The sequence below is a fragment of the Anabrus simplex genome, chromosome 5, assembly GCF_040414725.1.
Source record: "Anabrus simplex isolate iqAnaSimp1 chromosome 5, ASM4041472v1, whole genome shotgun sequence".
Taxonomy (NCBI): Eukaryota; Metazoa; Arthropoda; class Insecta; order Orthoptera; family Tettigoniidae; genus Anabrus; species Anabrus simplex.
In genome coordinates, this window is record NC_090269.1 from 178081894 (window position 1) to 178106064 (window position 24171).

The following is a 24171-nucleotide window of genomic DNA, read 5'->3' on the forward strand; positions in this document are numbered from 1 at the left end:
TATCTTGCGCTCCCAATACACAAGAATAAGTCAACTATCATCATTAAATCATCAATTGCTCAATTATACAACAAATATCCCTCAGGATTGGTCATATTCCAGACCCTTCATGAACAGAGCACATTCGATCTCACATATAAGGACTCTACAGTAATTTTATGGCTCACGCGCGTTTAATTCTGTTTTACCCGATCTTTAGTCAATATTATTATTATTTAAGTGATTATTACATCTACTGATCCTCGTGGAATATCATAAAATTAGATGACTTCACCATAAATACAACAAGTGATCTTGAAAGACACTAGGTTCGACCCTATTCACTCAAAATATACACGCAAATTTCAGTCCAGTAACTTTCAACATTACAAGGAAAGTAGATTTATCGTGTGGTCAGTGATTATTAAGTATAAAGCTCCTAAGTATGGGAAATCATTCAAAGACAACCTACATGTCTACTCTAATAGATTCAAAATTTCATTCACACGTACCTAGTCTACCACGACACCTTAAGAAGTGGAAAAATGAAATATTTCTAACTACAACAAACTAATAGATCTATGGCTTAAAGAAGAAAGACCTCTAGTTGTACAAAAGGTAAGACAGATAAATTAAATTAAAAAGGTACTCAAGTTTTAGATGGAGTTCGATTCCCGTCGACAGTCAATTATTCCAGCATTTTCCTCCGGTCAGTCTCCTTCCAATTACCAGATACGCCTCACATTTTTACAGCTCCATGGAGGCTCTGTAGCAGGTGTCCCTCGATGAAGTTATGTTGTCGGTAGTTGTGGAATTGTCCATCTTGAGGTATTCAACTTCTAAGACGACTTCCGTAGAAGGCCGGTCACAAGCTGTAACTGAGATGACAAAATTAAGTATTTTGCACAAGCACACGTCGAATATTAATAGCCCGTCTACACAGTCACACTTAACTTGGTTCTTAAGGCGTTTTTATTCCATAGGAATTCACTAATTCTCGCTAAATTCTGGCAGAACGGGTGTTGACTTGAACTGGGAATTACTTCTCCATGTGGTCCGATAACGTAGCAGCACAGCGAAGAATATTAAGGGTAAGAGCAGGATATTCAGAGAGCGATTTACTCGAAACAAGGCCTTTTTATCTTATCAGCCTGGGAGGTGTGATCTTCAACGAGAACGGTAATTGGCTGATGGTCTCATTTAATTGGCTCAGACTATTCCAGATTGTGAGTTGCGCGCGTGTGGCGGTAGTCACGTGGTTTGCTCTGACCTTGGCACAGTCCTGCCGGTGTATCACCCCTCTGAACGACGAAAAAACTCGTTCTTAGCTCGCCACTACTCCCCAAATGACACGCTGCAGCTCCAAGCAGACAATAAAACTTTTACTTTCCACTTGTTGAAAATATTCATAATATCGCCAATTTTAACTGGGACAATATGTCTGTACATTCTTCAGATATATTGCTCAACTATATAATCTCTGTCATCTTACTACGGTGCATGGCAAATATAGATGTTGTAATTCCTCGTTTTATTCATGATCAGGGTGATGAAACGGTACAACGTATAACTTATTTAACAGGAATTAATTGTGGGATGTTCCACCATTCAACACAATATATAATACATGATATTTATTAAGTGAAAACCAGATTCAATTCCCTTGGAATCTTCATCAGTTCACAATAAATAAATAAATCAAAGGATCTTAACAATAATCAACATGAAATCTGCCTTTAAATACATTTAAAATGGTTGACAAGGGTTATATGACATAAAACACATTAACATTTGAAGAATGTCCTAGGATCCAGGTCACAGATAACTGTAGTGTGTTTGCACAATTTTGAACAGAGCTTTAAGATAATGCTTAAAAACTTGAAGTTGAGAAATACTGTGAGGTTCTGATTTGTTACTGTGGATATAACAAAATATATGTTAAAATGTTCAAATATTTGTAGTTGAATCATCGATGGAGGGTAAAAAATTGTATCAAACTTGACGAACTTGTAAAGTGCTGATGTTAATTCAATTTGTAGTAAATCGAATAGCTGAGGAGTTGGGGGAACATCCTTCATTGTTTTGTAACATCTGCTTGGTTGTTGAAACTGTCACTGTTATTGTTGTTGAAGTAAAAGTTGAATGATGGTATGGTCTTGGTTGTATGGCACAGTATCATAAAAGGTGGATGTCTGAGGAAGAAGAAAAAAAGAAAGAAAGAAGTGAAAACTAATGTGTGTGTTCGGATTTAATTATTATAAAGTGGTTTTATAGTACTTACTACCTTATTCCTCGCTCTCGTTAACCTGCCGCTAGAAAAGTAGGAGCTGCACTGCTCATCTATGTTTGCATGGAGCTTATTGCTGGCAGAGAGCAGTGACTTGCTTTGGATTAGTTAAGATGTGGAGGAGATGCAAGAGAGTGGGGGAGTGATCCGTTGTCGCGCTATTCTACCTAGATACGTCTTGAGGATCAGGGGGTTTATGGCCTCGCAAAGTATGTTTGTTTCCCTGATGGATTCATTCAGATTATGATTAAAATTGACCCGTTGATCCAATGATATATAAAACATTTCCATGATATTGAACGGAGGTCCCTTTTCCATAATTTCAGTAACTTGTAAGTCCTTGTCTATATCGTAGAAATTGTGATTGGATTCGTGCATATGTACTCCCATGGTAGGATATCCGTTATGTTTGACTCCATTAATATGTTCGTTGTACCTGGTGTTAAAGCTTCTCCCTTTCTGTACGACTAAACAAGACTGGCACTATAATCTGTAAATACCTGATTTACCACACTTGTCAGATTTATTCACAGTTCCTGGATTGTGGAAGTGAGATAGATTGTTGTTGGTTGTCCTGAACGCTGTTTTTACCCCGTGTTAAACAAGTTTGTTATTTGGTGTACGCAATCGTTGTTGAATGTGAAAACTGAATACAGTAACTGTGTCCTTCTGCTTTTTTTTTTTTTTTTTTTGCTAGGGGCTTTACGTCGTACCGACACAGATAGGTCTTATGGCGACGATGGGATAGGAAAGGCCTAGGAGTTGGAAGGAAGCGGCCGTGGCCTTAATTAAGGTACAGCCCCAGCATTTGCCTGGTGTGAAAATGGAAAACCATGGAAAACCATCTTCAGGGCTGCCGATAGTGGGATTCGAACCTACTATCTCCCGGATGCAAGCTCACAGCCGCGCGCCTCTACGCGCACGGCCAACTCGCCCGGTCTTCTTTTCTTTAATAAGAGTAGATTTTGGTTTATTTTGAATTTTAGATATTATTTGGTCATTCTGTTATACCCATTACATTAAGCTATTTATTGCCCTGATGGTATCCAGTTGGGATGAGATAATGGTACATTGAATGCCCTGTGGACCAAGCTATAAAAAGCAGCTTTTTTTATGGAAATTAGGGTGGACTGAAAGTTGTTCAATAGTATTGTTGGTTTGTGTAGGCTTCGTGTCTATGTCATAAGAAAGGAAGTGTTGATTTCTTGTGACTGTTAAGTCTAGAAAATTTAGAGAATGATTGGTTTCTGTTTCTAATGTGAACTGTATATGGGGACTCAACTTGTTTAACTCATCCAGTATGGTTAGGCTCTTGGTATGTCTTCCATCTAAAATTGTGAAGATGTCCTTGACAAATCTTGTCCAGAAGAAAAATGTGCTCCATTTTACTGATGTGTGTATGCTCCAGATGGTCTAAATAAATGTCCGCCATGATGCCCAATGCTGGAGATCCCATTGGAAGGCCATTTTGTTTATATATTATCCCGTTAAGAACAAAATAATAGTTATTGAATGTAAATTTAATCAAACTAATAAATTCTTCTATTTCAAGTCTACTTAGTACTGTGCTGTTGCAAGTTACTCTGTATAATGGAAATTGTCTCGTCTAAAGGAATACAAGAGTACATATTCTTGATGTCGAAGGATGCTAATTAATGGTAAGATTGAATTGTGAGGTTCTTGGCGGTGTTATAAAATTCGAATGTGTTTTTAACAGAAGTTATTCCTTGAAGGACATAGTGTTTTTTGAGGAATTTTTGGATGAAATGCGAATTTCCGTTGTACCCAGCCATGATGTTTTAATTGTAATCTCGCATTTTTTTAAACATTGTGTAATAAGCTTCCTCTGGCATCAATCCTAAGACCAGCTGATCAGTACTTTGGAGCTTGTCCATTCTAGCACTGCCTGGAGGGGCGCGCTTGCACTCGAGGAATCCTCACACTTGTTCTTGCGTTCATCGTGCTTATGTTATGCCTCCTGATGTATAGCCGTTTTTCTTAACAACTGCTGTCGGTTCTCTTAATGCTCTCGAGTGGTTATCAGCATCTAAAATGTAATTTACCCTAGTAAATAACATATGAAGGAGATCTACCTTTTGGCAGGGGTGGCGGTATAGGGACTTTTCGGGGTACCTTTCAGAATGTGTAGATTTCTTGTGCATTTTGTGGCCTAGTGTACCATCATTTTTCTTGTACAAAGTACACTCGTGCGCATTGAGGCGCGCGGCTGTGAGCTTGCATCCGGGAGATAGTAGGTTCGAATCCCACTATCGGCAGCCCTGAAGATGGTTTTCCGTGGTTTCCCATTTTCACACCAGGCAAATGCTGGGGCTGTACCTTAATTAAGGCCACGGCCGCTTCCTTCCAACTCCTAGGACTTTCCTGTCCCATCGTCGCCATAAGACCTATCTGTGTCGGAGCGACGTAAAGCACCTAGCAAAAAAAAAAAAAAGTACACTCGCACCTCCATTTTCTATTCCCATTGTGAACTTTATCTTCCTGTTAGTAGAATTTAGATGCTTCCAGAATTCATTTAATATTTTAGTGGCAGACTTGAAGTGTTCCATAAAAATGTTTGCAGCCACTGGTGACAGAGGTGACCTCATTGCTGCTCCTTGTGTTTGTAATAATGCCCTTTGTAGTAGAAGTACGTAGATTTTAAACAAACAGCTGCCAGATTGGTCACATCTCCAGACAGGTTTTGTCTGATGTAAGCAAGCGTTTCTTCTACAGGTACATTAGTAAAGTGATGTAACATCAAAGCTTCGTCCGCCCATAGCTCGTGTATCTTCTCAAAGGAATGCTTCGAATCTTTAACGTGCTGTTCTATCTTCCCTGTTTCTGCCCGTATCATTGATGAAATATAGCGGGCTAACTCATGGATCGCAGAACCAGTGGCACTCATGATTGGTCTTAATGGCACGTAATTCTTGTGTATTTTTGGTAGGCCATAAATGACTGGGAGTACTGGTCTGAATTCAGTAGTGTCTTCTGCAAGTGTTCTGTAACTGTTGAGTTTGTAACAATTCGAGTGACTTGTGTATTAATTTTTAATGTCAGATTCCGTATTTTCTTTATGTTCCTCTTTCTAGGAGGCCGTTCATTTTTGTTTAATAATCAGTTATTATGCCTGAAACCATCCTAGTCAACCAGAATTAAAATTATGCTATCATCTTTGCAAAACACATCGGCTGCTTGAAGTTCACAATTGGTCAAGTTATGACATGGTGGCTTTGCTTTTTTCAACACGTAAGATACATCTTGATGAATTTCTTCCACGTTGTTCAATGGTAAATCTCGGATGACACATTCTATTGCACAGATGATCTTTTCTACTGGGATTCTTCTTGCCGCTACAGCGAAGCTGAAACCTTTCTTTAGTACTGATATTGAGTTCTGGTTTAATTCTTTATCAGAGATTTTGACCTTGCTATAATCCAATTCTGTTTTTTATGTTGGACCATTCTTTCAAATTTCTTTTCTTGAGTTGCTCTGCTATACTCTTTTTTACAACTTTGGCCTGCTCATATATTATCAAGGTCAGTCTTCAGTATGTAATTTAATGCTGAGTGTAATGGTGGTGTACTTATGCTAATCCCTCCAGGTTTGTTAAATTTTATTTCTCAGCAAACGTCTACTGGCTTCTGCCAGAATTTTCTTTGCTCCAGCGGACAATACCTGTCCAAGGACTTGACCATTGTGGCTGCAGTTTGTTTAAAATCTACTTACCTCTACTGCAAAAGGGATTATTATGAAAAACAGAAGGAGCAGCAATGGGGTCACCTCTGTACCAAGTGGCTGCAAACATTTTTATAATTGATGGTACATTGGGCCAAGCAATGTACAATAAATCTACACATTTTGGAAGGTACCTTCTTAAGTTCTCATACCACCACCCCTGGCAAAAAAGCAGCTCTCCTCCAAATGTTATTTACTAGGGTGAACAACGTTGCAGACGCTGATAACAGCTCGAATGCATTGAGAGAAAGGACGACACCCATGAAGGAAGGAGGTATATCATGAGCCGTAAAGATCAAGGAGCCTAACAGGGATAGTACAAATTAGGACTATAGAAAAAAAGTATACCTTCCTTATGTGACAGGTATAACTGACAGAAAAGGGTGCATTATTAAGAATTACAATATAAGTCCAGTTTTCACCACTGACTGGAGGCTGTTTCTGCTAGTCAAAGATAAACCACCTCTTGAAACACCTAATGTCTATGAAGTTCGGTATGGTTGTGGTTGCTCATATATTGGCATGACAAAAAGGCTTGTTAGCACCAGGGTGAAAGAACACATCATTGTTAATAAACTTAACCATGATAGGTTTAATTAATAATGTTTCTTTCATTTAATGAGTGTATTGATCAAGGCGGATTTAAGTAAACTATTATAAATAGTTATATTATACATTCAGAACACATCATATCAGTGAACATTGTCACTCATCATCCACAGAAAACTATAAGCCAGTCTGCCTAATAGCAGAATAGTTCTACTATACAGACCATAAAATCCTCTTTGACTAGGCGAGGGTCATCAGGCCTGTAGACGACTCTCATGATCGACTTGTGAGGGAAGCCATAGGGATAGAGCTGTGCCCAAGTAAATTAAACAGGGAAGATGGTTTCAAATTGTCATATACGTGGAGACCTGAACTCCAGAAATAAACAGGTACGTAATAGTACCATGGCACAGTGCAACACACTCCAGAAACAGACAGCAGAGGGTGAGGTGTCAGTAACTTCCCTCCCAACCACTACAGGACAGCACAATGATCCCCGAGTCCAGGTAGTAGGCTGCCATGAATAATGTGGTCTGCATTTCTTGAAGCATTTCCATGCTTCCTGTCAGCAATCAGTCCTTTATATGTTTGGACCTGATGAAAGCCGATGAAACTTGGCTGAAAGTTCGCCTTTTCTTAAAGACTTGCTTATATATGTCTGATTTTAATCCAGAAAGAATAATATTTATTTAATAAATGAAAATGAGCCACGGAAACCTGTATTCTTTAATAAAGGCATAGCGAGTAGAAGGTAAAAGTGTGATCTCTCTCCTAGATCAGCAGTTCCTCCACTAGGCCGCTCTTCCAGCAGTAAGTGAGCTTGAGCTTACAAGTCAGCATACAAATAAAAGACAATAATTATTGCCTGCAAAATATAATGCTTTTGCTTACCATTCCAGAAGTCAGTTGTCAGATCATTTAGATAGCTTCCGGAGAAACTTTGTAGTCTTAGAAGATTTCAGTTCCTTTCTCACTTCATATAATGTAACACAAGTTTAGGGATAATGTCCGCAACATGGTCATCGCAACATCCTAATTCTTTTGAATTAATAGTGATGCTGTACAAACTGTCCAAACACTCGTAAAATATATCATCCTATAGACTGTGTTCACAGGAGAGTTTTTGTTCCACTACATTTTCAACTTGCACGAACACATTATAAACTGCTCTGGAAAGATGGGTGAGGAAAGTGCTGTCAGTGCTGTATTTATTGCTACAGTCCCTAATAAATGTGAAGGTTGCGGCAAGTATTTCTTCTATAGGCTTTCCATGGACCTTGGATATGTTGTGCACTATATATCCTTCTAGATAATAAATCAACACCCTTTAGCAAGGCTGTAGCTATCACTGTTAAGTAGGCCTAAATTGTTCTCCCAGTCCGGTAAGATGTTATCCATGTTGCGCCTTACTGCACCTTACTTTGGCAACTCAGATGATCTCAGGGTACAGTTATGGTAAATATCTTCGCTTAGCGTGGGATCTGAGGAGTGGTATGGTGCTTTTAAAATTATAGCCTATCAATACCTGAGATGAATGTCTCCACCCTACATACCAGATTAAAAGACGTGAAAAAAAAACAAGAACCGCATCTCACATCTGTAAACTTATTCTACATCTCCTACCTATAAATAACTTCACCACACATTGTTAATCTTAACTATATGGTTTATTAAAGTAAAGTAAAATAAAATTTCTTGGAAAGACAGTTCATTTCATAACTCTTGAAAATCAAATAAATCACATGGGAATGGTTCTATTTACAACTAGAATACATCCTTTGTTTTCCAAGTATGATCAACACTTGCTTGACATGAGCTAACCTAACATATAACATTTTATTCCGGTGATTGAACTTATTTCTTTCGAATAATACCCACTGACTTGCTGACTTCTCTTAAGACAATGTTATTTACAATCTATCTACCAATTTCCTAAAATTTCCTAAATTATTCTGGACCACTAAATTGCTTTTCCAACATGATTATTTATTATGACTACCTTTGAATGACATGCTAAGTTTCACAGTTTTCCTTGCCAAGCAAAATCTTGCATCTACTAGCCTAACCGTAATTTACTTGAATACTTCAGTCATATGTTATAACCTCAGAAAGTGAAAGTCTCTAACAGAACTCTAATTCTAATCATTTTTAATTGAGTACAGTTCTTATCTGAAAGCATATGCTCAACTATCAATGTAGTACAACACTCCTCTTACATGTATTCAGCTCTTTAAATCCATTGAACAGCTTAATTTCAACTACCGATATCAACATTAATCATTTCAACTTCATACTCTGTATATTATCATATGAAACGCACATATGGGATGTTTATCATGGGTAGCACCTAACATATATATAACCTTATTTCATGAATATCATTATAATAAGATGGACTTGGCTTTACATTCACTAATCTAGGTCAGATATGTCAACATTATACTTCTTTGCTCTCTCGATGAGATTTCCTTTCATCTCAGTACTGCCTGTACAAAACCCAGTCCTGAGCTACACATATTTTGTCTTAATTCTATCTCTTCTGTGCCCTCCTAACATCAATTCACTTCAATGATTATTCACTTCCTTCAATATAACACGTAGCTTACTTATTTCAGCCGCAATCCTCTCTTAATATATCCATTTCCTCTTAAATATCTCAATCTCTTCTCATAGACACATTTCCCTCGACGTAGAATACTCGCATATAGCTATATCCACTACATTGGATCACGTATTGTCTCATCACGACGATATTCAACTTCCTAGTCTATCATATAATATTCCTTCTTATTTCTCCAATGACAAAGAAAAACACATATCTGCTGCATATCTCTACTTAACCATATCATTATGATTAGGTTCTCAATAACTGCTCTTTTTCTGTCATAGCAAACTTTTCCTGTTCATAATATCAGTGGCAAGCTTCCCATGGCTGTTGCATTGTATTCTAATTTATACACATTGACAGTTACTCCAATCTTATGTACCGATTCTAACATAGCTTATTCGCGAGTATAGTTTGTAAAATACTGGAGAGTTTAAGAGCAAAGTACATCAGAGGGATATGTGATGATAATAATTGATTCATGAAGAGCCAGTATGGATTTAGAAAGAAATTTTCTTGTGAGGCACAACTGGTGGGATTTCAGCAGGACATGTCAGAGTAGTTGGATTCAGGATGCCAGTTAGATTGCATAGCCATAGATCTTTCCAAAGCCTTTGATAGAGTGGAACATGGAATATTATTAAAGAAATTGGAGGGAATAGGATTGGACGTAAGGGTTATACGTTGGATTAAAACATTTCTAAATTCAAGGGTTCAGAAAGTCAAAGTAGGAAATAATGTATCACAGGAAGAGAAAGTTTGGAAGGGAATTGCACAGGGTAGTATAATCGGTCCATTACTTTTCTTAATATACGTAAATGATTTAGGGAACAATATAACATCGAAAATAAGATTGTATGCAGATGACATAATTGTTTATAGGAAAATAAACAACATTGAGGATTGTTCAGAATTACAAAGGGACCTTGAGAGTATCCAACAATGGGTTGAAGAAAATAATATGAAGGTTAACGGAGGCAAATCAACTGTTACAACATTTACAAACAGGAGCTTTAAAACTGAATTTGAATATACTCTGGATGAGGTAGTTATCCCAAAAGATGGCAAGTGCAAATACTTACGTATGAGATTTGAAAGTAATTTGCACTGGAAGGGTCATGTTGATGACATTGTTGGGAAAGCATACAGATCGTTATGTCATAATGAGACTACTTAAAGGATGCAACAAAGAATTAAAAGAGAAAAGTTAGTTAAGTATGGTTCGTCCATTATTGGAATATGCAAACAGTGTTTGGGATTCTCACCAAGAATACCTAATAAAAGAACTAGATGGTGTGCAGAGAAAAGCAGGTAGATTTGTAACAGGGGATTTCAGGAGAAAGAGTAGTGTATCATAAATGTTAAAGGAACTTGGGTGGGAAACTTTAAGTAAGAGAAGGGAGAAAACTAGACTTATAGGATTATATAGAGCCTATACAGGAGAAGAAGCATGGAGAGAAATCCGTGAGAGGCTTCAGTTGGAAAATAATTATATTGGCAGAACTGACCACAAGTACAAAATTAGAAGGAATTTTAGCAGAAGCGATTGGGGTAAATTTTCATTCATTGGGAAGGGCTTGAAGGAGTGGAACAGTTTACCAGGGGTAGTGTTTGATCCTTTTCCAAAATCTGTACAGATATTCAAGAAGAGAATAAACAGCAACAGAGAAAATAAATGAAATGTTAGAGGGCATTCGACCAGTGCAGGATATTGTAAATAAAAAATGTGTGTGATTAAGTTAGGAAATTTGTTTGGAAGGTTAATAGGGAGGTACATTCAGGGAAACGGGATGGCCTAGGGAGCGGTGATAAGGGAACAGGGAACTGGAAATCAAGTAGGGATGACATAAAATTGTTAGTGTTGAACTGTAGAAGTATTGTAAGGAAAGGAATAGAATTAAGTAATTTAATAGATATATATTTACCAGTTGTTGTAATAGGAGTTGAATCATGGCTGAGAAAGGATATAATGAATGCAGAAATTTTCTCACGGCACTGGAGTGTGTAGAGATAGGATAGGAAGGGTGGGAGGGGGAGTGTTCATTCTGGTGAAAGAAGAATTTGTAAGCTACGAAAAAGTTAAAGATGAGACACATGAAATTCTAGATGTAAGGCTCATTTCTAAAGATAATAGGCAACTTGATATATTTGGAGTGTACAGATCGGGAAAGGGTAGCACTGACGCGGATTCGGAATTATTTGATAGGATAGTCAGCTATGTGGGAAACGACATGGAAAGAAATGTGATTGTAGCGGGAGATCTGAATTTGCCAGATGTCAATTGGGAAGGAAATGCGAACGACAGGAAGCATGACCAACAAATGGCAAATAAGTTAATATGGGAAGGACAGCTGATTCAGAAAGTGATGGAACCAACCAGAGGGAAAAATATCCTGGATGTCGTGCTGATAAAACCAGATGAGCTCTATAGGGAAACTGAAATAATAGATGGTATTAGTGATCATGAAGCTGTTTTTGTGGTAGTTAAAAATAAATCTGATAGAAAGGAAGGTCTTAAAAGTAGAACTGTTAGGCAGTACCATATGGCTGATAAGGCAGGCATGAGGCGGTTTCTAAAAAGTAACTATGATCGGTGGAAAAGGGTAAATAAAAATGTAAACAGACTCTGGGATGGGTTTAAAGAAATCGTTGAGGAATGCGAAAACAGGTTTGTACCATTAAGGGTGGTAAGGAATGGTAAAGACCCACCTTATTATAATAGAGAAATAAAGAGACTAAGAAGGAGGTGCAGACTGGAAAGAAATAGAGTTAGAAATGGCTGTGGAAGTAAGGAGAAATTGAAGGAACTTACTAGAAAATTGAAGGCAGCTAAGGATAATATGATGACAAGCATAACTGGCAGTCATACGAATTTTAGTGAAAAATGGAAGGGTATGTATAGGTATTTTAAGGCAGAAACAGGTTCCAAGAAGGACATTCCAGGAATAATTAATGAACAACGGGAGTGTGTATGTGAGGATCTTCAAAAGGCAGAAGTATTCAGTCAGCAGTATGTAAAGATTGTTGGTTACAAGGATAATGTCGAGATAGAGGAGGAAACTAAGGCCAAAGAAGTAATAAAATTTACATATGATAACAATGACATTTATAATAAGATACAAAAGTTGAAAACTAGAAAAGCGGCTGGAATTGATCAGATTTCTGGGGATATACTAACGACAATGGGTTGGGATATAGTACCATATCTGAAGTACTTATTTGATTATTGTTTGGTCAGAGGAGCTATACCAGATGAATGGAGAGTTGCTATAGTAGCCCCTGTGTATAAAGGAAAGGGTGATAGACATAAAGCTGAAAATTACAGGCCAGTAAGTTTGACGTGGATTGTATGTAAGCTTTGGGAAGGCATTCTTTCTGATTATATAAGACATGTTTGTGAAATTAATAACTGGTTCGATAGAAGGCAATTCGGTTTTAGGAAATGTTATTCCACTGAAGCTTAACTTATAGGATTCCAGCAAGATATAGCAGATATCTTGGATTCAGGAGGTCAAATCGATTGACCTGTCTAAAGCATTTGATAGAGTGGATCATGGGAGACTACTGGCAAAAATGAGTGCAATTGGACTAGACAAAAGAGTGACTGAATGGGTTGCTATATTTCTAGAAAATAGATCTCGGAGAATTAAAGTAGGTGAAGCTTTATCTGACCCTGTAATAAGAGGGGAATTCCTCAAGGCAGTATTATCGGACCTTTATGTTTTCTTATATATATATAAATGATATGAGTAAAGGAGTGGAATCGGAGGTAAGGCTTTTTGCGGATGATGTTATTCTCTATAGAGTGATAAATAAGTTACAAGATTGTGAGCAACTGCAACGTGACCTCGAAAATGTTGTGAGATGGACTGCAGGCAATGGTATGTTGATAAACGGGGTTAAAAGTCAGGTTGTGAGTTTCACAAATAAGAAAAGTCCTCTCAGTTTTAATTACTGCGTTGATGGGGTGAAAGTTCCTTTTGGGGATCATTGTAAGTATCTAGGTGTTAATATAAGGAAAGATCTTCATTGGGGTAATCATATAAATGGGATTGTAAATAAAGGGTACAGATATCTGCACATGGTTATGAGGGTGTTTAGGGTTTGTAGTAAGGATGTAAAGGAGAGAGCATATAAGTCTCTGGTAAGACCCCAACTAGAGTATGGTTCCAGTGTATGGGACCCTCACCAGGATTACCTGATTCAAGAACTGGAAAAAATCCAAAGAAAAGCAGCTCGATTTCTTCTGGGTGACTTCCGAAAAAAGAGTGGCATTACAAAAATGTTGCAGTGCTTGGGTGGGGAAGAAGTGAGAGAAAGAAGAAGAGCTGCTCGACTAAGTGGTATGTTCTGAGCTGTCAGCGGAGAGATGGCGTGGAATGACATTAGTAAACGAATAAGTTTGAATGGTGTTTATAAAAGTAGGAAAGATCACAATATGAAGATAAAGTTGGAATTCAAGAGGACAAACTGGGGCAAATATTCATTTATAGGAAGGGGAGTTAGGGATTGGAATAACTTACCAAGGGAGATGTTCAATAAATTTCCAATTTCTTTGAAATCATTTAGGAAAAGGCTAGGAAAGCAACAGATAGGGAATCTGCCACCTGGGCGACTGCCCTAAATCCAGATCAGTATTGATTGATTGATTGATTGATTGATTGATTGATTGATTGATTGATTGATTGATTGATAAATTAATTCCATCCCCTGGTCTATGGAGTTTGGACAGCCCAAGTAGGGGACTGCCTGTAGGGGTGAAGTACAGTGGGGACTTCGAGGGCCCTGGGACCGCTACGGTAGCTGTGAAGGCCCTTCAGGAACTCTGAAAGATGGTGGCAAAATGGGCTCTGGTTAAGACGCAGCAGGTCGTTACGCTACTTCGGTTCCAGAATGGGTAATATATAAGTATGTAAATAAATACAATGTTAATTTTAATCTTATACCAGTTGTATAGTATTATTAGAAGTAATTTCACATACTGTATATGAGTTGACTATGTTTGTAAGTAGAATTTTGTAAACAATATAAATTTATTAAGGATGATGTATGTGTTTAATAGAAAAAAATTTATTTATTTATTTATTTATTTATTGTCTTGTTTTATATGGCGGGACTCAGGCTATGAAGCCTGCTATTCTGTCCGACCATACATACACCTACATGAAGAGTTAAATATACACTAAATTATCTACAGTTTAATATCTTAAGGTAGCAATTAAATGTTTTAATTAATCTAAAACTTAACTATGATCTAATCCTACTATGTTATAAGAAATCATTATTATTTATTAACCAGGTTTGACAGAGTTTCTTAAAGCGGAGGTGGTTTGACACGCTCCTAATTTCAGCAGGTAGGGAATTCCAAATTCGGCTGGCGGCGACTATAAATGATCTACTGTAGCCAGTTGAGCGGTGAATGGGAATGCTTAGTACTGCGGTGGATGATGATCTGGTAGGAATACTAGAAGGTGATGCTAGGTAATGGAATTGTGTGGCAAGGTATTCAGGTGTGTTAAGGTTCAGTATACGATGTAACAGGGAAAGAGTGTGTAAATTTCGTCGCTCTCTTAAGCGTAGCCATGAAAGCCTAGCAAATGCGGGAGAAATATGGCTAAACCTTGGTATATCTGAAATAAATCGAACGCATGCGTTATGTGCCTTTTGGAGCTTGATGGAAAGTGAGGCATTCAGGTTACTGTATACTACGTCACAGTAGTCGAATATTGGCATTACCATACTTTGGATAAGCAGTTTTCTTACATTTTGGGGGAGTAAATCTCTGAGTTTTTTAAGGGAATGTAAGGAATAAAACACTCGCTGACATATACCTGTTACATGATCGTTCCAACTAAGGTTTTTATCCATTATCATCCCTAAGTTTTTAACTGTGTCTTTGAATTGTAACTGAGTGCCTCTTAATGTTACTGAGTGGGTATGGATGTCTGTAAGTCGTGCGTGGGTTTTTTGGGTAGCTAAAAGAATACACTGTGATTTTTGGGCATTGATCTTTAGTGCATGGTCATCGGTCCACCTACATATTCTTCCTAGGTCGTCGTTCATATTATTTATTGCAGTCGGTAAGTCACGAGGGTGTGCATGTGTATATATCTGTATGTCGTCTGCGTACACATGATATTGACAATGTTTAATTACTTGTGTTAGTCCTGAAATGAAGATCGAAAATAGGAGTGGTGCTAGCACTGACCCCTGTTGTATTCCAGTCTCTACAGATTGCCATGAAGAGAAATTTTCACCTGTAGATACACACTGCCGGCGATCAGAGAGATAGGAATACATCCAGGATAGTGTGCTTTGTGAGAAATTAAGAGCACGTAATTTTGCTATTAGTATGTCCGTGTCAACGCAGTCAAAGGCCTTACTAAGGTCTAGAAGAGTTAAAACAGTAATTTCTCCCTTATCCATAGCTACTCCTATGTCATTTGTAACTTTAAGCAGTGCAGTAGTTGTGCTATGATTGCTTCTAAAACCAGACTGGTATTTGTCAAGAAGCATATTGTTATTTAAATATGCGGTTATTTGTCTGTGAACTATTTTCTCCAAAATTTTGGACAGAAATGGTAAAATGCAAATGGATCGATAGTCTTTGGGTTCCACGGGATTGTTGGTCTTGGGGAGGGGGCGAACAATTGCATATTTCCAAAGGGAAGGGAATATGCCGGTTATCAGTGAGGTATTTATGATGTGGGTTAGAGTTGGTAGGATTACATCTAGAGTTTTTAACAGTAACTGTGGAAATTGTGTAAATTGTATAATATTGTATTCTAGGAAAATTTCCTTCGTCTCTTGTTAATTTAAAATTTAGTGCTTGACAATAATGTGTTTTAGTGTACCATTTGCCACCCAGGTAGACACCTCATTTGCAAATAAAGTGATTTTGATTTGATTTGATTTGATTTGATTTGATTTGATTTGATTTGATTTGATTTGATTTGATTTGATTTGAGAACTTGAATTTGAGGTTACATTTCTCTGAATATATCAACACTACAGGTACATACTTTCGGTTACAAATTCCAAACATTGTTTTCCGTTAATTGAGTTAAGAATTGTAATTTAGGAAAACTTAGCTTATCATTCTCCGGTCCAGGATGATTCTTCAGCAATCCAATCCAGGAGTTCTGCGCTCAGCCGGTTGGAAACCAAGATCAGCCAGTTTCACGTTCTGCATCAGGTGGGCTGGATCCATCGTGTCGAATACATCTCCAAGACTGCTCACTGCACATCTAGTAGTACATTACTGTATGATGTTGTTCTTGCTTGAGCTCATGATAACAGAATACAAATACGAGATATGGGAATTCATATCGATATTTTTAATAAGTTGACAATATATAACTGCTTTTCTGTCTTTGATATTCAATGAAGACTGCTCTCAATTGTACTATATTCCTTGATGTTCAATGAAGATTGCTTTCAATTATACTATATTAGCATCAATACTGCGCCAGTCTCTATTTTATTTACAAGACAGCTAGATTTTGATAATCTGCTTGCTTTGTCATGTTATATTTTTCCTTATTCTTCTTCCTTCCTGAATTTATCATTTGAATTATGTTTGGCAATCTTGGTATATTTCTCTTTTGTGCGATTAAATGCAATTGACAAATGTCCTCCATTTGTTTTTGCTTGGTGAAGAGTTATAATAATACAATTCCTTTTTTTACAATCTGAATCGTATTTCCTTTCCTTTTCCTCCACTGCCATAGCGATTATGCTCTTTTTTTTTTCTAAGTTCAGCCCTTATGGACTTCTGAATCATACTATTATTTGCGTTCCCTCTACATAAATTTGTTACGCGTAACTTCATTCATTCAACTTGGCGACATGTTTAAACACTACGGAAAATGCAACAGCACATGTTCTCAGTGAATTCTAGTGCTTGCCTTTTTTTTTTTTTAACTACATCTTTATTTGTTTCTTCTCCTCTCAGCCATTGTTCTCATTTGATTGATGAATGATGTCAATGTCAGTTCAAATTTGGGCTCACAATTACTGCCCGATGACAGGGCAAGTTTTGTTGGGATATAAATAGACTGCAACATGTGTGAATTTAGAAAATCTATTGTTGAAAGGTGGTCGTCACAACTTAATGAGCGTAGTATACCAGACTGCCATTCTGGTGGATCTTGATTAAATTTGGCTGTGAGCACACCTCGGAATCCCTTATTCTTTAAATAATCGGGCACGTGTATGGTGCTTTCAATTGTTACTCTTCGGTATTCAAAGTTCTTTCTAAAGGAAAAGTATTACTCTTCCCACTGTGATTATCTCCCCATTTTAATAAGGTTTGATGCCCTATTGAATCCTTTTAAGGAGCCCCTGCTGGTCTAGAAGCATTTAATACATCTATTAGGGTATTTAATTTCTAGTGACCATTTCTGTCGGTTCACTGTCTTCAAATCCTTCTGAGTTTATCTCTGCCTAAGAAATGTTATGCCATTTGCAACAGAGTTACTAAATGACTGAAAAGCAAGTCTCATGTTCATGTGTTGAAATGAAGTGAGGTCTATGTGCAGACGTTAGCTTGTGGCAAATTTTCAAACCTGCAAATTTGTGGCAGTTATCCATTTTAAAAACCTGTCAACAGAATTTAAAGTCCACAAAATAACAGACTTGCCTTTTGTCGCGGAAATTATTTCTGATCCAGTTAATTATATGTACAGCATCTGAAAAGGCCCAAACTCTCCTACTCAAATCAAAAGGATTACAAATAGAGCACATGACCTTCCCTTCTTTTCCATTTATTCCTAAACATCTCCACACTTTCTTATTAGAGTGATTTCCATCTGAGGTGAAACCAATATTTCTGGCGCCAATTTGCTCCAGTTGTAAGATGACTTTGTTTAAAATTCGTGACAAAATATCACCAGGTGTGGAATTTCAGCTTGCATATGGAGCAACCGGTTGAACCTAATTGTACAATAGGGGCACAAACATGAACACTAATCCGTGATTTGGGAGTTTATTTTCCTGTGTTCTTGGGTGTGTTCTCCTAAATATATGAATCCATCATCTTAAAATGAGTTGGTATTAAAGTGAACCTCTTTTCTTAGTTTTACTTTGTCAAGTGTGAGAATTCCTGTGGAAGTGTTTTCACTCTTCTCATCACAGGAATAGTTCTCAGTACCACTAATGGCATGGGTGTTCACCCCGTAAGAGCACTTAAGACCTTTAACTAATTTTCGCGGATGAGCCTCCGAGGGAAGGGGAAGCATGTCATGCCTTAAACATTGTCCATAGCCCTTAGGTGATTTAATTTTAAATGAGAGATTATCTATAAGGAATTCATTGTCATATCTCATCCCTTTCTTATTTCTTAGGTGACTTTTTTTAGCATGGTGTCAATAATCACCTTTTGCTTTCTGTTTAATGTCGGCTCAATTAATTTGAATGTAATTTTGAATCTCTTAGTTACCTTTCTAGTAGCAAAATCTTAGCATTGGGCCGATGACCTAGATGTTAGGCCCCTTAAAACAACAAGCAAGCATCAAATCTTAGCATTAGCTATGTTCAACTTATTATGAATAGTTATTATATTATGTCTCTGTCTCTTTAGTTTGTTTATAAGTTAGTTGTTTCTGAACCTATTTCATTTCTTTTAGCATTCTCAGGAAAAGCATCGAAATTTAATTTGCGCTGAGGGCCTGTGAGATTTGTTTCTTGAACTTGTCTCCGTCTTCGGAGGCGGTCTTTTATGGGGTGATTTTCATTTAATTGTTTCGTGAGATATTGTGACAAATTGGGGAATATATGAGGGACTGCGCCAGTTTTCAGTTCCCATCTATCTCTAGGAATCTGTATACCTGTTCCTCTTGTATTACAAATGAGTCTGATTTAACTATAAATTCATCAGAAAAATGTGAATTACACACACAACACTTCACAGAAAGGTTTTTGTCTTTTCTGGGAATCACTTTTCCAATTTTGAGAATTCTGCTTCATTTTTAGGTGGTTTGAAGAAGTGTTTACATTTTGTAGTTTTATAGCCAGACTTACAGCCTGGAACGAAGCAAGTAGGCATTTTTTTTCTTCTTCAATATGTTTTTAAGTTTTATGAACTCAGCACTGTGTTTACACCAAATAAATTAATACCACCACCAGATCACCCACTCTCCACCTTCACTTAACAATAATGCATGACACGTTTTTGCCTTTACAGAACGTTACTACCAAACATTAACATATTACAACTACAGATACCAACCCTCAGGTAGTTACGGTGCTGCCCCTAGCGGATGATTCATCACAGTCCCTATCCGACCCAACAGGGAACAGCTTAAGAGCTCACGCATTCTCTTCCGCTCATTATGATAAAGGCATAGTATTTTAGACAAGATATTTTGACCACTCTTTCTTCATAATAAATTTCCCTTAGAATCCAAGGTCGACAGATCCCTCAATTATCTAGATCATACAAATACTAGGAACAATAAACATTTCACTTAAGGTATTTTCAGAACTTCAGGACTCTCGGTACTCAGGTGCCAAAAAAACAAACTAAAAAAGGAATTTTGTCAACAAAATACTCATTAAAATAATAACCATAACACCTGTAGTGCTGTATTAATAAAACATTCAGAAGAAAAACATTTCAGATTTACTTGCAATAACAATATTTTCTAAGTCATTAATATCTTTAAAAGCTCAACTTTAATACAGCTTTCAAAACCAATACCACAATTCTAAATTATTTTTCAACACTCATACCATGAGCAACAATAATAAATATTCAAAATCTGATACTTATGAACTCAAATGCACATATTGTAATTCTGGCTACATAGATCAAACAGGAAGAAATTTTATATTTGTTATCAAGAGTACATAAACACCAAAAGGTACACAGATTTTTGGCCATGAACAAACATATAATTGGTAAACATATTATTGGATTCAATCATAGTTTTATTTCTGTCAAACCAAGCTCGATAGCTGCTGTTGCTTGGGCTCGAGCCCCACTTTGGCAGCCCTGAACATGGTTTTCCGTGGTTTCCCATTTTCACACCAGGCAAATGCTGGGGCTGTACATTAAATAAGGCCATGGCTGCTTCCTTCCCATTCCTAGGCCTTTCCTAACTGTATCGATGCGACGTAAAGCAACTTGCAAAAAAAAAAAAAAAAAAAAATCTATAACCAAGATTTAATAATACTCCATAAAACCCCAAAAAAGGTATTTTAATAAACATACGTGAAAGCATTCATATTTTACCAGAGAAATAATCCCATTAGTAATTTACATTAAATTCCCAAATACAGCATTATCCTTTTCAAGGAACTAGTTAACATACTTGGAAAACAAAAATTAATCACTAACGATCATAATACTTAGTAGAACGTTACCCCTCCCACTTCATTTCATTTCACTCCTTTCCCGTAATACAGCAACACACTAACTTAACAGTCCTACATTTCAGTTAACCATCAGCAAGCCCACATGATAGGTATGTTTCCTTTCCAAGGGATCCCATGTCAATACATTTGTTTTTCTGCAGTCTATATCACCTTAATTTATCATTATTTCCTCCTTTTTTTAATTTATTATTTTCCGTTAATTTTAGATGTTTCTTTGGAACTATGCAAATTATATCAACAGCTACCGGGCTAGTTAGCCGTGCAGTTAGAAGTGCAGCTGTGAGCTTGCATCTGGGAGATAGTGGGTTCGAATCCCACTGTCGGCAGCCCTGAAGATGGTTTTCTGTGGTTTCCCATTTTCACACCAGGCAAATGCTGGCTGGGGCTGTGCCTTAAAAAGTTACCTTAATTAATTTCTATCCCATCATCTCCATAAGACCTATTTGTGTCGGTGCGACGTAAAGCAATAGGAACGATCAGCAACACCAGATTAGCTTTACATCAAGTTTCTTAAATGGATATCCACTATGCTCAACAGACAGCAAGATCGCCATTAGTAAATGAATAGCTTTATTTATAAGTAAGCTTATTCAAGATAGAGTTATTTTTGTACGTGTTATTGGCCAGTAGTAAGCATTGAGGTTAACAGTTTATTTTAATAACTTGAAAATACTGTGGACTTACAAAATCATGTTTCTAAGATGACAGAATAATTTATTTTAATGGGATTTACATGAGTAAAAGGTTGTTATCCAAGTCAAGTCTTATCACTAAGAAGAAGAGAAAGCCAAGCTGGTCTTCTGACCCCAACTTGGCAGGTTTGATCCTGACTCAGTTCGGTGGTATTTGAAGATGCTCAGATACGTCAGCATCTTGTCAGTAGATTTACTGGCACGTAAAAGAACTCCTGTGGGACAAAATTGCGGCACCTCAGCATCTCTGAAAACCCTCAAAACTAGTTAGTGGGACGTAGAAATAATATCAGCATTATTACAAGAAAAGTACCAAACAGACATCGTCATTGTTTTGATGGTCTGTGTGTCCATAAGTTGTAAAACAGCTTTTTATATATCAAGTTAATAATATAATATTTTTTACTGTTCAAAAGAAATATGAATTAACTAATATTACCAAATAATTTTTCAGAACTTGTTTCAATGACACAGCATTTTATTGACTTGTAAGGGAATGACTCTTTTAACTTTAATATTTCAACTAGAGGACCCCTGCTGCTCCTCAGCTTTCATTATAAATATGTCAAATAACTCCTCTTGACATGCCTATCAAGTCATATTGTTTTGCCTGCCCTTTTTAATGGTTTTATGAACATTTAAGAAGCGCGTTATTGTATGCGCAGTTCTCTGTCAGAATTCACCCATTCCGACAACATCATGTCGTCTGTCTGGCAAAAATCTATCATATGTTCACTTTTTTTTATCGTGCAGTTCTTGATGTAAAGCTCGGTATTGTATTGTAGAAGGCAATGGTATTTTTAATCACAGTTCTTCTCTATAGAACGGTTGTATTATGAGTTCATAGGTTAGTCTCAAAGAAGCATTTTTTGCCAGGCAGAGAACTTTTTAAAGATACATGGCCTTCACTCTTTCTGGTGCAGTTAGGTTATCCTTCGATAGGTGTTCCCACATAATGTCTAAGGCATATGTCGTGATGGGGTCTGTTTGTACGTAGACCTTTTCTGTTAGCAGCGTATAAGTTGTTAGGAATGCTCTGCTATCTGTTGAATACATTTGAATGCTGGGAAAGGTTAGAGAATCAAAGAGTATCTAGAAGGGAATAGTATTCTTCTGTGATCATTGGAAGTGTATACTCTCTCGCTTGGCAGGTAGTAATCAAACATGGCTGTATGCAATGACATTACTAAGGATGAACATCACATATATTAGAATATTAATGGAAGTGGTAGTCACTTAGCAACCTGCTAAGTACAGAATGTATGACGGGCTAGGGTAAGCCTTTGCCTGCAATTATTGGAGTGATCAGTGATTTGATTTTATGGTTACTCAAAATTGGCTGAACTTGGAGAACTATCAGTGGTCTCATGATTCACTGGCAGGAAATTCTGGAGGGAATAAAACAAAAATGAAGCAGATCGGTCCAGTAGAATGGGCGAATGGATTTGCCAAAACTGTTTTTAGTAAACTCTTTTAATATATATAGAGTATGTTCCATACATACATACATACATACATACATACATACATACATTATCATTATAGACTGTTATGCCTTTCAGCGTTCAGTCTGCAAGCCTCTGAGAATTTACTAAACGTCGCCACAATCCTCGATTTGCAACTAGTGTTGTGGCCTCATTTAGTTCTATACCTCTTATCTTTAAATCGTTAGAAATCGAGTCTAACCATCGTCGTCTTGGTCTCCCTCTACTTCTCTTACCCTCCATACCAGAATCCGTTATTCTCCTAGGTAACCTATCCTCCTCCATTCGCCTCACATGACCCCAACACCGAAGCCGGTTTATGCGTACAGCTTCATCCATCGAGTTCATTCCTAAATTAGCCTTTATCTCCTCATTCCGAGAACCATCCTGTCATTGTTCCCACCTGTTTGTACCAGCAATCATTCTCGCTACTTTCATGTCTGTTACTTCCAACTTATGAATAAGATATCCTGAGTCCACCCAGCTTTCGCTCCCGTAAAGCAAAGTTGGTCTGAAAACCGACCAATGTAAAGATAGTTTCGTCTGGGAGCTGACTTCCTTCGTACAGAATACTGCTGATCGCAACTGCGAGCTCACTGCATTAGCTTTACTACACCTTGATTCAATCTCACTTACTATATTACCATCCTGGGAGAACACACAACCTAAATACTTGAAATTATCGACCTCTTCTAGCTTTGTATCACCAATCTGAAATCGATTCTGTTGAATTTCTTACCTACTGACATCAATTTAGTCTTCGAGAGGCTAATTTTCATACCATACTCATTGCCCCTATTTTCAAGTTCCAAGATATTAGACTGTAGGCTTTCGGCACAGTCTGCCATTAAGACCAAGTTGTCAGCATAGGCCAAACTGCTTACTACATTTCCACCTAACTGAATCCCTCCCTGCCATTTTATACCTTTCAGCAGATGATCCATGTAAACTACGAACAGCAAAGGTGAAAGATTACAGCCTTGTCTAACTCCTGTAAGTACCCTGAACCAAGAACTCATTCTACCATCAATTCTCACTGAAGCCCATTGTCAACATAAATGCCTTTGATTGATTTTAATAATCAACCTTTAATTCCATAGTCCCCCAGTATAGCGAACATCTTTTCCCTCGGTACCCTGTCATATGCTTTCTCTAGATCTACGAAACATAAACACAACTGCCTATTCCTCTCGTAGCATTTTTCAATTACCTGGCGCATACTGAAAATCTGATCCTGACAGCCTCTCTGTGGTCTGAAACCACACTGGTTTTCATCCAACTTCCTCTCAACGACTGATCGCACCCTCCCTTCCAGGATGCCAGTGAATACTTTGCCTGGTATACTAATCATTGAGATACCTCGATAGTTGTTGCAATCCTTCCTGTTCCCTTGCTTATAGATAGGTGCAAATACTGCTTTTGTCCAATCTGAAGGTACCTTACCAACACTCCACGCTAATG

General features: G+C 37.4%; 1 protein-coding gene across 7 annotated transcripts in view; it reads left to right on the plus strand.

Moving 5' to 3' along the window:
• Positions 1-24171, plus strand: part of enc (encore) — a 1357661-nt gene that overhangs the window by 1161512 nt on the left and 171978 nt on the right. The window contains exon 22 of one of the 7 annotated variants that reach the window (XM_067147186.2): positions 16270-16734. The exons of the other annotated variants lie outside the window; for them this stretch is intronic. Within the exon in view, the coding sequence (XP_067003287.2) occupies positions 16270-16274 (5 nt within the window). The 3' untranslated portion in view covers positions 16275-16734. Of the gene's footprint in view, positions 1-16269; positions 16735-24171 lie in introns of those variants that run through there. 7 annotated transcript variants of the gene reach the window in all.